General features: G+C 43.6%; 1 protein-coding gene and 1 pseudogene across 1 annotated transcript in view; both read right to left on the reverse strand.

Moving 5' to 3' along the window:
• Positions 1-8306, reverse strand: part of Scel (sciellin) — a 103064-nt gene extending 94758 nt beyond the window's left edge. The window contains exon 1 of the mRNA XM_052190782.1: positions 8061-8306. Coding sequence (XP_052046742.1) covers positions 8061-8071 — 11 coding nt within the window. The 5' untranslated portion in view covers positions 8072-8306. The remainder of the gene's footprint in view (positions 1-8060) is intronic.
• A 4156-nt stretch (positions 8307-12462) lies between these two features.
• On the reverse strand, positions 12463-14120 carry LOC127691220 (E3 ubiquitin ligase TRAF3IP2-like; annotated as a pseudogene).
• Between the last annotated feature and the right edge of the window lie 420 nt (positions 14121-14540).

Genomic DNA, 14540 nt, shown 5'->3' on the forward strand with positions numbered 1-14540 from the left:
TTAAATTGTTGGATGACAAGGAAAGCCCAGACACAACTAATCAGGACATGTTTTAGACTCGTGACACAGAAAGGTGACCTCTCTAGTCCCCATTCTTCACCTCCTCCTTACTTATAGGGAGAACCACACATTTCAGCCTCTGTTGAAGCCACAGGTGAACACAGTTCAGGCTACTGAGGCTGGAGAGAAAGACCCCTTTCTCCTTAGTCCTGTCGCTTCCAGCTGCTCTCCTCTGAATTAAGATTCCATGCAGAAGGTAGGAGTGGTCATCTTGTACTCGGCCAAGTCATAAAGCTGCCGCAATTATCCTGAATTATCCATCTTTAAACTTTTCCTTTTAGAAGAATAATGAAGCTCCTGTTATTAAAAGTTAAGTTGCATTGTGAATTTATTATTCAAGCCTAATGCTCTTCCTCCACATTTATAAGCTTTTATGGAACAAATAGGTTTAAAATCTGACCAGGGGTCAACAGAACAGTCATGGTTCTTTTATTAGTAAACAGCACAAGTGACAAAAGGTCTGTGACCAAGACTTAGCAATAGGGGCCACTTGCTGGGTCACTACCATGTGCCAATTCTTGTGCTCAAGCATATCATCTTATTTAATCTTTTCAGTGGGTGCTATTATCTCTAATTACAGGAGCCCAAGATGTAACCTGCACAGACCAGAGCAAGTGGTAGAAACAGGAGCTGTAATTAAGTGTGTATGACTATAATGTAGTAAATGGTTCTATATACAACTCCAAATGCTACACGATATAACCAGTATAAGGCTTGCAGAGAATCACTCTGCTAGACCAAGAGTGAAAGTGTGGTTGGGGGTAGCAACAGTCATGGAGGGGTGCACCAACATCTCCTGACAACTCAGTGCAGACTTCTCAGCTCCCGCCAAACTGAAGCTAAGTGTGCTGACACTAGCCCTGATAGCCCTGCTTCCCTGGGGCCATCTTGCTGCCAGACAGCTGAGCAATGCTTCCAGTGCACTTCCGAAACTCATGTTATCCATTGATGAAACCAGGAAGGCGTACTGTGTGCAATTTGGTCATAGCAGTTCATTAAGAATTCTTCTTTTCTCCTCTGAACTAAAAATAACTGATACTACAATTTTTTTTAATTATTATTGGATTTAAGGGATGCCAAAATAATGGTCCCCTGATGGATGGTTCAAGGTAGGCAGAGTCTGCTCTGTGGACTCCTCTCTGTCTCTCCCACATAACTTTCCCCAGCCAATCATCATCTCCCTTGACCTCTTTCATCAGCCTGCTTGGTGATCCAGAGCTGCTTCTTGGGCCTTCTAAAACATCTGTGAGGCAAGCCCCTCCCTCATCCAACTCTACTTTCCCAGACGTTTTCCTGCAATGGAACTCTTCTATTCCACCCAGGACAGAAAGCAACATCTTTTTTGTTTGCTTGGTTTGGTTTGGGGGGTTTTTTTTTTGTTTGTTTTTTTTGTTTTGTTTTGTTTTTGATTTGGTTTTTCGAGACAGGGTTTCTCTGTATATCCCTGGCTGTCCTGGAACTCACTCTGTAGACCAGGCTGGCCTCGAACTAAGAAATCTGCCTGCCTCTGCTTCCCAGAGTGCTGGGATCACAGGAGTGCGCCACCACCACCCAGCAAGCAACATCCTTTAAATGTACAGATACATCTTACGCAGTTATTGGAAAGGAATCAACAACATGCATCTTTGTGAAGAATATCCTTGGTTTTTTTTTTTAAAAAAAAAAAACTTTTTTAGGATTGAGCTGTCAATCACAAGCCTCTCAAATAGAATGCTAAAGATTGAAACCAGTGAAAGCTTATTTTTATGAAATTCTTTAATGCGATTACTGTTTTAGGAACTGGAATTACCTGGATCTTAAATCTGTCCAACATCCAAGCAAACAAGGCCACTTTAGCAGCCTCGGTTCAGCTAATGGGGCTTCTTCTTAAGCGCTGTCTTTTAGTCTCACTGCAGTAAAGTTTATAGCTCCTTGGGAGAAAGATGAAACCCTTCAGAAAGCTGCTTCCTGAATTTATGTGGAAGAGCGGCATACGCCAGCAACTGAGCCTCTCTGTTCTCATTTTTGGGAGACAGGGTCTTACCATGTAGCCAGGGCTGGACTCCAAGAGCTGCCTTGGCTTCCTAGGATTGGGGATCACAGAAGAGCAACTATATTTTAAATGTAGAAATTCACAGAAAATCGATGTTCCAATTCTTCTCCATTTTGTTAGGAACTACAAAAATCACCATTTGGTTTTGTTTTTGTTTTCAAAATCCTTGCAAGAACTTTGTAATATGTCACATTATACCTATAGTTTATCGTTGAGGAGACAAAGTCCAAGAGAAGGAGTTCATGGTCTTTCGGCCAACTACTATTCTAAATTAGAAATTCTCATATCAAATCTAGTGTTTTTGACACAGTGTTAGGACTGACCTGTGCCTATAACTAGCTATAGTTTAGATGATCCTATATCTAATTTTTAACATTCAAGTTTAAATATTCCTTATCTTTCAAAGTACTAAATGTGTAAGTTAAAATTCTAATCAGGAAGCTAAAATTCTCAAGAACCTTGACCTAAACACAACCAAACAAAGTAAAAGAAAATACAAATAACTGTCAACCACCAGCCAGTCTTCCGCTCCTTCTTTGAGGTTCAACACCAGAAGGCGATCCTTTGCATCCACTGTTTGCAAGCTTTGCCCAAAGACATCTTAGGTTTTAGACAGAAGTATTCTTAAGCTCAGAATCAAGAAATCAATCAAGTGTCTTAGTTCTTAGATGCATAAGAAACCATCTGCATCCCCTGCTTCTGGAACATTCATTCTTTGTCCTTCCCTTTGATTGTTTGTGTTGCTATTGTTTGTCTGGGATCTGAACCCCAAGTTTCATGCACGGTAGCAAGCACCCCAGCCCTGAGCAGCACTCCCAGTATTTTCTGTTTTTAAGAGTGACATTTCTTGGGGTCGCTTTCATGTCTATCAGTGAATTGTTTGCTAACCCTAGCTCCCTTCACTTTTGGCATTTCCTAGACCACATCCCATGTCACCTACAATTTTGTTTTTCTTCTTTGGGTCTTCTCCACAAAGATAGACATTTAAAAATCTTACCCAAGGATAAGATGCCTCTTCACTGACGTAACAACACCTTTAGCTCTTTCTGCTAGCTTTCTCTTAAGAAGGACTGTAAGAACAGAAGATGAAAACTGGATGGGGGAGAGGCACAGAGAGGGAAAGACAGGAAAGAGAAACAGAAGAGAAAAAACTTAGCACTGAAGGTAGATTACCAAGACAGAGGAGAGAGGAAGAAAATGGAAAAGGCAAGGGAGAAGAAGACTTGGGTCATAGGGTAACAAGTTCGTGTTTTATGCACATCATCACATTTAAGATTCACACAACATTTTTAGCTCATTAGTTTACAATGACTGTCCTCACTCTATAGTTACATGAAATGCCAGGACCTGATGGAGCCATGGTATGAAATGAGGCCTTTTGAATGAGATATTCCCCATCGGTTCATGTTGTTAAATACTTGGTTCCCAGTTGTGGGGCTGTTTGGGGAAGTTTAGATCATTCAGTGTTTCTGGAGGAAGTACATTCTTGGGGTGAGCATGGAGATTATAAAGCCTCACCTACTCCCAGTTTGGCCTCTTTCACTCATGCTTATCTTTGAAGATGTGAGCACTCATCTTCCTGTCCCTTCGCCATTCCTCTACCATGCCTCTAGAACCCTATAAATGTAAATTCTATCTTCTCTAAGTTGCCTTGATCATGGTGCTCTATCACAGCAGCAAAACGTAGCTAATGCAATTGCTGTAATTAAAATAATGCCCCAGTCATTTTACATAAAGTTAGGACAGGAGCTTGAAATAGAGCTGGTTTATCCTGGATAGGGATCTCAGGATGAATGGTTTGCCTGGGGTTACAGAACTGGTGAATTACACTGTGGAGGTTCAAACTCAGACCAACCTGATACCAAAGTTCATCTCTTAGGAACTTAGCAAGCAGGGGCAGTGGGGTGGGTGGGCAGTGAGTGGAAAGTCACTGGACTAAAGGAAATGGGGAACGGAATAAGAGTCTCTTTGCTGAAGAACATTGTACTAGATCAACCAGCTGCACAAGCCAGAGCAGATTTTCATAGCTCATTTGACCAAAAAAATTATATCAACAGAGAGTAGCAATTGGATAGGTTAATCACTTCAGAATCTTTTTCCAATTTATGAACCTGTAAGACATTTAAGGAAATGACTTTTTGGAAAGCAATGCAAATACCTGCATAAGACTGGAAAGCAGGAAGACATAAAGCAAATGTGCCTAGAAAAAAAGTGCTATAAACAGAAGTGGCCTTAGGTCTACATCTTGATTTATAAGGAAGTCCTGGGTATTTTGTTCCTCAGAAGTCACTGTGACAAATGGAGTCCCTAAGTAGGGAGAGGACAAAGGCTGTAACAATATTTTTAAAAGAAGAATAAGAGAGATAATCTTGGGCCCATAAATAATTAATAACCAATAATCACAGACCTGTAAAAAAGATCTTCTAGCTGATAAAAAAAATCAAAGATCTATTCTCTCCCCCAAACCATGAAATGTTAGGGAAGTAGAAAACAAATAGATATTTCTAAGTATCTTAGTTATACATTTCCATTTTGACCAGCTTCGTGGATTAATTTGTAAACGGGTTTATTACACTAAATATCTCTGTTGAGTCTCTACCCAGTGAAAGAAATCTAAACTTTTCATGCTAGTGCAGACTTACTTAGCCTCTTAAGAAGGTTAGAAATCGCCATTTACTTTTCTATCATAGGCTAAGAGCCTAAGCTTAGCAATGGAAATGTTGCCTACTGGCGATGAAAAGAATCCAAAATTTAGCACAAGGAAATCTTTCGCTATCCAGATCTCTGAATGTACCAGTTTTCTCCATCTTTATAAACCACTAACATCAATTGACTCTCTGGTAGTTCTTGGTTTTAATATACAAAAATTTCCTGATTGTTGTTGGGGGATAAAGTCCACATTTTATCTTCACAAGTGTCCACTTCATCCTACAGAGACACTGGTACTTAGTACTCAGCACCTAGTATTCAAAAATCATCAGAGTCCTCTCATGGACCATTTCTATCTCATTGATTCAAGGTCAAGCCTATCGTGGAGACAGGCCCCCTGAGCTTTCTGCACACAGCATCCCTAATGATAGACAGGAAGAGAGCAGGCACGGGAGGGTCATATTCTGTGCACATCTTTTAACTGAATTAGTCTTTCATGCAGAGGCATGCTCTGCTTGCGATGTAATCTTCACAGACTCTTTGGAAGCCTGCTACTCTCCCGGGATGAGCCGTTCTTTGTCTTCTAAGGAAACATCCACATAAAGGAGATTTACTAACATCATTTTAGAGCCAAGAACCTTGGGTTTGGAGACAATTTGGATATGTTATTTAGACTTCTAGAGTTCTTGAGTATTACAGTATCAATGAATAGTCAGGATTGTAGGTTTTCTTGTCTAGATGTAAGCCCATTGGCATTTAACATGAAGCTATAAAATTCCTGTTTCTAATTAATGATCACAATAAGAGATCCATATCTTCAAAGAATTTGGCAACTGACATAAAACACAAGTGAAATGAGCAAAGCTGTCATCTGCAGAGCGCGTACCTGACAGGGAGAAAACCGTGATAGGCGCACACCAGGTAAAAGAGAGAACCCTGGGCAGCTACAGGTAGCTGTGTTGAAAGCAATGCATAACAACCTTTAATTTTTTTCAACATTCTTCAGATAGGAAAGCAGAAAAAGATCCAAAACTGGCTGGGAAGCAGGATAATGACAAGAAGGAAGCTGTAAGGAAACAACTGAGATTTCTCCCAGACTGCGGGGCTAAGGACTTTTATCTCCCTGCTCTTAAGGAATGCTTGGAGTTTGGGCATCTACCACACCAGGCACTATGTGAAACCACGCTTCCTTGATCTGGTGGACTGTATGCAGTCCACAGTATGAACTCAATCATTTAAAACACACTTCTGTTTGGTTTACAAGGTTCCCAGGAATGGAACTCTCTCCAGAACAGTGGTCAGAATTCTGACAGGGAAGGCAGCCCCGTAACAGAACCTAGGGAATGGCAATTGAAGGGAAGGCGATGCTGACTGCCGGGACCCGACCACAGCCTTCACATATGTACCACACAAGTTCACACCAAGGAGCTGCTGGCTCCTACTATTTAACCCTACAAATACAGACAATAAAAAAGACCGAGTCCAAAAGTCACAAATAAAAAATGTCTTTCTATGTCACCACACCACATACATTCTATATAAAAGCACTGTCCTATATTGCTGGCAAGGACACTCTTGCTTCTGTGTCACCTGTAGCCCATACATAAAGATGCAATTTAGTTCACTCTGTCACTGCTTGTTATGTGAAAGAGCTCTGAACACCCATTGAGAAAATCTAACAAGACAAATGATGGAGGTCTGACTTCACATTCTGGTTCTACCACTCTGGGCCTGGAAGGTTGCCTAATCCTTATCCCCTGTCTTCCTCATCTAGAAGATCCAAAGGGTAGAGCCAAGAGGCCTGCTCTGAAAACCAAGTAGAAAAGCCAAATGTGGTGGCCCATATTCATAATCTCAGCACCCTTGAAGTAAGAGAGGAGGAAGAGACTGGACAATCACCTACAAGCTCAGGGCCAGCTAGACCAGAAGACACCACACAGCAGAAACACAAGAGAAATGCTACCTCAATACAGTGGAAGGCTGCTAAAAATTGTCCTCTAATGTCTACATGCATGCTATGGTATACACACTCCCAAACTCATTTACATCTCTCTCTCTCTCTCTCTCTCTCTCTCTCTCTCTCTCTCTCTCTCTCTCTCTCTCTCTCTCTGTGTGTGTGTGTGTGTTTGTGTATGTATCTGTATCTCTCTCTCACCCACACACCCACACACCCATAAACTCACACCCTTTTCAGTTGAAAAATTATACCAGTGAGTTGCTAAGACTTACATGCACCTAAATTTCTATAAAATTCTGGCCTGTCTCCATGTAGTCTGTATATCTTGACGTTGAAAATCATCCAACTGTCTTTGTAAACTCCTAACTGCTTAGTTTTCCCCCAACATACTAGAGCATAGTCCGTATCTTCTGATACGGCTATATCTGTATCATCAGCTACAGAAGTCAAAGTCAGTTTTCTATTTCATGAAAAATAAAACTGTGCCTCGCACATGCGACCCCTGGGCTCCATGTCGACTATTCGTGTCGGAAAACAAAGTAATCAAGCTCTTCCATAAATATTTGGGAACTGAGCACCAACACATCTCAACTACTCTGAGATTTCTGGTGGCTTAACCAGTCGTAGGAAGCAAGGAACCCCCCAGTTCTTCAATAGATTCAGCTCTGCAGGAGGAAAGAGTTGCTAACAAGCCGTGTTTGATTTCTGCTACTCTGTATCATAAACAGAAATTATTTAAAATTATTAAAAAAGAGTCAGACAAGCCAGCTGACAGAGCGAAGTGGGTCACATGCACACCACCCCCTGTGAAGGATCACAATCTCTGGGTCACCCCTTCTTTAACCCCATCCCATGAATCCCTGTGTAAGCAAGGGGGTTGTCTTATTTGAAGATAATAAGGTTGAATAGGTTTGCAGTTTTTGTCACAGTTGAGAAAAATATATTACGCTATTTGTAAAACCCATAAAGTTTAATATTTCACTAGAAGCCTCATGTATGAAAAAACAGAATGCTCTCTTTTTATGAAAGAGTTTTATAGTCACTGGAGAAAACAAACCCGTGAGTGCCGATTCCTTGATTTAAAAGCTTTATTATCTCTATGAGAAGTAGGATTCCAGGATGCCAGCTCCCCCTGGAAGCACAAAAGGTATTTGTGGCGCTGTGATGTGTACAATGGCTAGGTTAAAGACCTTGAAAACGAAAAGAAAAGTGTAGAGCTATTGGCTACTCATCACAGACTGTCAAATTTAGAAACAAGTCAAAGAAGATACAGACAGCCCTGCTCTGAATCATTTGGAGGGAAAACAGTAAAGTTTGCACAAACCATAAAGTATTTAAATCTGCAAACAGAATCCAACTCACCTTTCTCGCATAGAAGCCCAGGACTCTTGGCTAACTGGCCCGCAGTGGCTCCCCAAGTGGATCCGGCTGGAACAAATGGGCACCCGGAGCTTTCTGGGTGTGCGTCCCACCTCTGTTCCGCTGTTAATGAACAGCTTAGAGGCTTCTCTCTCAACACTGAGTCACACAGGGAGGAGGCAGGCCGTGTGAAAGGGGGTGTCACCCTGTGCAAATACCAGCTCAACAAAACCAGTCTCATTCACAGGACTGCTGTCTCTGTGGGGAAGTTCTTCAACTACCTCCTGCCTTGCTATGCCCCAAACTGTTCCTTATCACTCTTTCAACTGATCTCCACCACCCACAATACTGGCAAGCTGGCAGCCCAGCCAACCTTTTGTAAATAAGTTTTTTAAAAAGAAAAACAAAACTCAAGGTAGAGGGAATCTCTCCTTCCTCCCTCCCTCCCTCCCTCCCTCCCTCCCTCTTTCCCTTTTTCCCTTCCTCCCTTCCTCCCTTCCTCCCTTCCTCCCTCTCTTCCTTCCTCCCTCCTTCCTTTCCTCCCTTCACTACTTGGGATGTGAAGACACAGACATGGGTACCAGGAGTGCACTGCTCACTTGGGAAATTAACATTTACATGATGCGCTCTGGGACTCGAAGATGTGGACGGAATCCATTATAAAAATTCTACATTTTGAACATTTTATACAGACACCAGAGGAATATCACACTCCAACTGTAAGAATCTTAACCCTTAAATTATTTCACAATATGTAAAATAAAATAAATAAATACAATAAATAAAGGATGGTCAGCAGGTCAGCTCCCCGGGTAAAGGGTCCTAGTGCCAAGCCTGAGGATCTGACTTTAAACCTCGGGACCCACACAGTGGAAAGAGCAAACTGATTCCTGCAGGTTGTCCTCTGACCACATGCAGACCCCAACATGCGAATCCAAACATACACACAAGTAACTCAACAGAACTTTAATGAATGTTTAATGTGGTAAGAATAGTTGAAACTTCTTTTACAGTTGATGATGGCAAAGATTCCTGCATCAAAGCTGCTTCTGCTGCGAAGAAGAAAGAATACGGAAAAGCATCCTGGGTGGGGGCTCCTCTCACAGACTCTGACGTGACCCTGTCGCAACAAAGACTTAAAGAAGCTTAGCATTCGGGAGCTTTGCTCAAGGGACCTGGATCATCTGTTTCCTGGGTCATCTCAATTCATCAGCACACCAACAATTAACCTCCTTAAGACTGCGCCTCCAAACTGTGGCAGGCTCGGCTGTGCCTACGACAAGAATAACAAGAAGTAGAAACATCCACGTGAGAAGGCCAGGCAACGACAGGACAGGATGGATTGAAGCTGGAGATCACCTCTTGGATGTTCCTTAAGTCTAGGCTGAGGTGATAGAAAATCTAAAGCAAAGACAGTTTTCACAGAGAAACATATAGTTCTGACCCGTGATGTACAGAATATATTTATGCGTGATTGTGTGATTGTGTGTGTGTGTGTGTGTGTGTGTGTGTGTATGTTTGCACCTATACATACAGGTGTACATGCATCTGCGTAGACAACTCATCTGCCAGAAGTTAACCTCAGGGGTCTTTCTCGGTTGCTCGCTACCTTATTTTGTGACACAGGTTCCTTGCATCAGATCTCATTCTGGGTAACCAAGAGACCCCGAGGACCCACATGTCATTGCCTCCACAACCACAGGGCTGAGGCACAAGGCACACCGCCCCCCTCCACTGTATTCACCTTTACATGGGTTCTGGGGACCCGAACTCGGGTCTTCAGACTGGCACTGCAGGTACTCTATTTACTGAGACATCTCCTCAGCCCCTAATATATTGTTAAAATAAAATTTAAATTTTTGCCGTAGTGTTAAGAGTAAGGTTAGATATTACTAATAGCTATGAGAAAATTTAAAAAGAAGATGTGACCCATCTTATACAAGATCAAGCCAATAAAATCCACACGTAGATGGGGTAGATGGTCTCCAGGCCTCACCTAATCCTGAGGAGTTACTGGTATCAGAGAGCTCCTGGGGAGGGAGAATCTCTGTTTATTAATAAACGGAAGCTGGTTGGTTTTCCATGCTCCAGCAGATGGTTCCACACCCGTACACGTATGAACAACACCAATTGGACGTAATATATTATTAAAAATGAAAGAGAAAATAGACAAAATTGAAAGGGGACATGGTGGTAGGGTTGAAAGGAACAGTGGGAATAGATATGATCGTATTTCGTTGTGTACAAGGTTGAGGTACTCAGAAACAAAGAAAAACTTTTAAAAATAAAAAATAAATAAAATTATAGTCAGTGTCAGAACTTGGTTAAAATTGAGGGGACAAACAGTTCCAAACTCTCTTGTAAGGACAAGTACTAACTAACTTCCAGAATGTTTAAACATATGGTTTTGTCCTTCATGAAATATAGAACCAGAAAAATGTGGTTTTACCTCATCTTGAGGTTAAAGTAAACTGTCTAAGATACATGTGAGGTGTTTGAGCTTACAAATAACTATTTCTTTGTGCAATCATCATTTCTCTTCCCCTGTGCATCAGGACACCCAGTTTACTAAGCAAAACCAGTACCTTTTCAATTCTGATTCAAAAGAGGACTCATTCTAAACATGTAAGCAAAACCCAGACTTCTTCATACCAAGCAGGCATTCTTCAGCGCAACTGTCTGAAGTCTAGAATTCCAAGGAGTGTACAGAGGCCAAACACAAAGTGTGTGGGTGTGACAGTGGCCAGGGCGGTGTGACCTTAGTTTCACTCCAGCTTGAACTGCCTAAACCCTGAGAATTCTTAGAATAACTGGGCTTGGTCAAGCTCATTGCACGGTGAGTTCTCCAGGGCTTCTTGAAAGGTAGGCTCAGAAGCTGCGATGGCAAAGGTTTGGCGTCAGGTGCCTATGCCAAATGATTGGCCCGTAGCTGCCTGGAAAAGTAGAATGAGGCTTATAAGGAAAATCAGATGAACACACAGAAAGACACAACAAGATGAACCACAGTACTGTCCACCGCAGACCTTGGACCCTGGACACTGGAGTGCTGGGTTGCTTTGTCTGTATGTTGTATCTTAGAAAACCACTAGCTCCCAATTCTACATAATATTGGAAGGAGAAAGCCATGTATATTGTACTTCCAGCTGCTCTAAGAAGCCATCACGTATTATTTTAATAGTTGTTGTTAAATGATTGTTACCTCCTAATCTCAGGGATGCTCCAAAACTGATAAAGACAAGTCATCAGCGCTCTATTTCTGCTGGACTTTGAGGATTTATTTTTTTTAATAGAGGCCTGCTCATCTTCCTTCCAGGTAAAAGAAATAAATGTTATATGTCTGTTAAACAAAGACATCATTAGGGTGGTAATTACAGAGCCAATTTCTTCTGCCTAGGAGTAGATAGAGGCCATAATTAATGACTTGCTGCCAGCACTGCAGGAGCTGGTGCATTGCTTAACGCTCTTCACGGCGCCATCATGACACAGAGCCGTGGAGGACACAGCACCAGCCATGCAAGCCAGGGTTTAGCTTCCTGCGGACTCAGTATCCACCATGAGCAAGTCATTTAGCCCTTGTGTTATGTCCTTCTTGATACGGTGAAGTTTGTAAATACTGTCACTTTACCAACTGGACAGGTATTATCGAGTTGTTGCCTTTAGCACAGTCTCTTCCTGTGTTATAGACAACATCAGAAGAGGTCAGGAGAACTCAGTCCTAAATTTTCTCTGCTTCCTGTGTCTTCTTCAAGCTCAAACTAAGTAGTAGATATCTTCTCTGTAGTGGATGTAGCTCTCTCTGGTTTGGGCAATCCATGGCAGAGCTGGCCCAGTTAATGGCAGAAAGAGGAATTGGTACAACTGGATAAGGGAGCTCAGCGGCCATTTTATCTTCTTTGGTACTGAAGTTTAAAAGCCCTATTTCAAAGTTTTAATTTCCTCCTTCTATTCCTGTGACTACTAGTGATAAACCAACATGAGAAATATCCAGGCAGCCATGATGACTAAGCCAATTAAGAGAACATGTAACCTTTAATTTTGGCTGGTGACCAAGAGCAGGCTGATGCCCGCAAAGTCCCTCGGTGCCAACCTGAGGGGTACAGCATTTTTTTTTTACAAAGGAGAATCATTGTATTATTTGGGCATGATTCAGACTGGTCTAAGGACACAGAGCATCTGGCCAGCTCATAAAAGTAGCTGAAATGATGAGAGTTTTTGTGGTCACAGGCGTTTGCTGCCATCGCCTGCAGCATCCACACACCGACGCACCGGAAGCCCAGTGAGGATAGCTCCTCCGACTCTGGAGGCAGGGGACTGTAGAAGAGGTGTTCAGGGGTCTGACTTCCACTAACCAGCTCAGCTAGAATGCCTCGAGAACAGGCTGGCTCTGCGCTGGAGATGGCTGTCGTCACAAGGGTACCACCTGAAGGGTGGGCAGAGGACCTCGGGGAGGAGCTATGTACTCTCCTCTCTGAGAGCAGGATGTGTTTCTTATTCTTGGGCCAGCTGTAAACGTGAGTGTTCTGAAGCCAGGTCGGCAGTGCTCCTTCTTGGCATTTGGGAAGAGCACGGGGATGAATCCGAAATTCATGCTTCCCTGATTTATGAACTCGATCTGCATCATCCGATGATTGTACTTAGTATGTAAGCCGTGCTCCTCCTCGCCCAGCTGCGGCTCAGCGCCTTCCACATCCTGTTTGTATTTGCGTCTGATTGCTGTGATCGTCACTGTCTTATCTCGAAAGTAACCCTCCATCCATGTAATGATATCAATACCCTGGATTCTACCCTCAAATATGTTAATCGCAGTTTGGAAGCCATTCACCAACAGAAAGTTCACAAATTTCACCACCACCATGGCTGTGTCCATAGAATAAGTGATAAAGACTTTCCGTAATTCCTCTGGCAAATTGCTGGTTTTTAGAGTTCCTCCGGCTAAGGGGTTGCTAGGAGGTGTGGGCACGGCAGCTGGGGGTGGAGCCTGGGGGCCGTGTGGTCTGAGCTCTGCAGGAGGGTCCAAGGACTCCTCGGGAGCTTCAGCTCCATTAGGTGGTGGGTGGTCTGGTCCCTTAGGAGCCTTGGGAAAGAGAAGTCTCTCTGTGCAGGCCTCTCTTCTTGGTCCTGGGGCCTGGAGTCCTTCGGGATGACCTTCTGCACAGGGCGCGGGCCTCTCACCCTTGCCCCCGGGGAAAGGCCTGCGCAGGCAGAGCAGACTGGATGACTTGCTGGTAGGCTACTACTGGAGGATAGCCATGACCATACTGCACCTGGTGGTCATAGGGCTCTCCGGGGCAATAGTACTGATAGTTCCATGGAGCCTGTGCGGAAGGATCGGGAGGCAGCATCCGTGCATTCCCTGGATACCTCTGAAGTTCAAACGGAGGAAATTTCTTGTTCCTCAGAGGCCCAGTGAGGTCCTGCAGGTAACATGAGGAGGTGAGGGGCAATGGCCTCTCCAGCTGCCTGATGCCCAGGACGTCTTGTGGTTGAGATACCAAGTGTCTATCGTGGGTACATCTGGGGCTGCCCTGTTCCTGTGGGACCAGAGCCTTGGTCGGGGCCGGGGCTGGGGTATCATCTCTTAGCCACCACTGGAGGAGTCTGCCAAAGCATTAGGTAAACTTGGGTCCGACTTGTCTGAGTCATGGCCAGTGTCAGGAGAAGCTGCTGAGAGCTGAGATCCCAGCCATCTATTGCGTTTTTTCCTAAGTGTAAGCTGATGCGCTGGAGGGAGGGCTCCAAGCTCAGACTCAGACTCAGGCTCGCTGGCTTCAGAGGAGAATGAGGAAACATCTTTGCCAAGATCAGGGTGCCTTCTAAAGAAACTGGCTTTACCCTTCTCCAGGACTTTCGCTCGCAGGCAGGTGACCTGTTGTGACACAGGCTGGTGGTTTGCAAGTTTCAGGGGAGGGCATTGAAGTAAGGACAAACTGATGGGTGCCATGTTCCTTGTATTTGGGGCAGGTGGTTCCAGTTCCTCTTCTGGAGAATATTCTGGGATCGGTTTCAGCAACTGACTTGGAATGGTTGTGATTCATCAACCTCCACAGGAATGCTTCGATTCATTCTAGTTTCTAAGATTGCCACAGACAGACGGGTCCAGGGGGTGGTCGCTGGCTCTGCTCTCCTGAATCCACCTTGGGCTGCTCGGACCTCCTTCACCCTCTCCAGGTGCAGGTAAGTGCTGGAGCAGGCTCCAGAACAGGAAATAAATGTCGTATGCAAATATCTTCAGAGAGGAAACCTCTGCTCAGCAGTCTCCCCATGGGGCAATGAGTCCGGGGTACAGCATTTTTTAAAAGCAACACCACAGTTACATCAATGTTAGATGAGAGTCAGAGTAATTTATTTAGGCAGAACATAGTTATTTCAGATACAACATGACACTAATTCTGACTTAGAGCTTCTTCAGTTCTTTTAGTTTAGGTTTGTATAAACATTGTGTTCATTTAATATATCTAGACCATGGTCAGAGTCACAGAAGTA

This window comes from Apodemus sylvaticus, chromosome 8, assembly GCF_947179515.1.
Source record: "Apodemus sylvaticus chromosome 8, mApoSyl1.1, whole genome shotgun sequence".
In the NCBI taxonomy this organism is placed as follows: Eukaryota; Metazoa; Chordata; class Mammalia; order Rodentia; family Muridae; genus Apodemus; species Apodemus sylvaticus.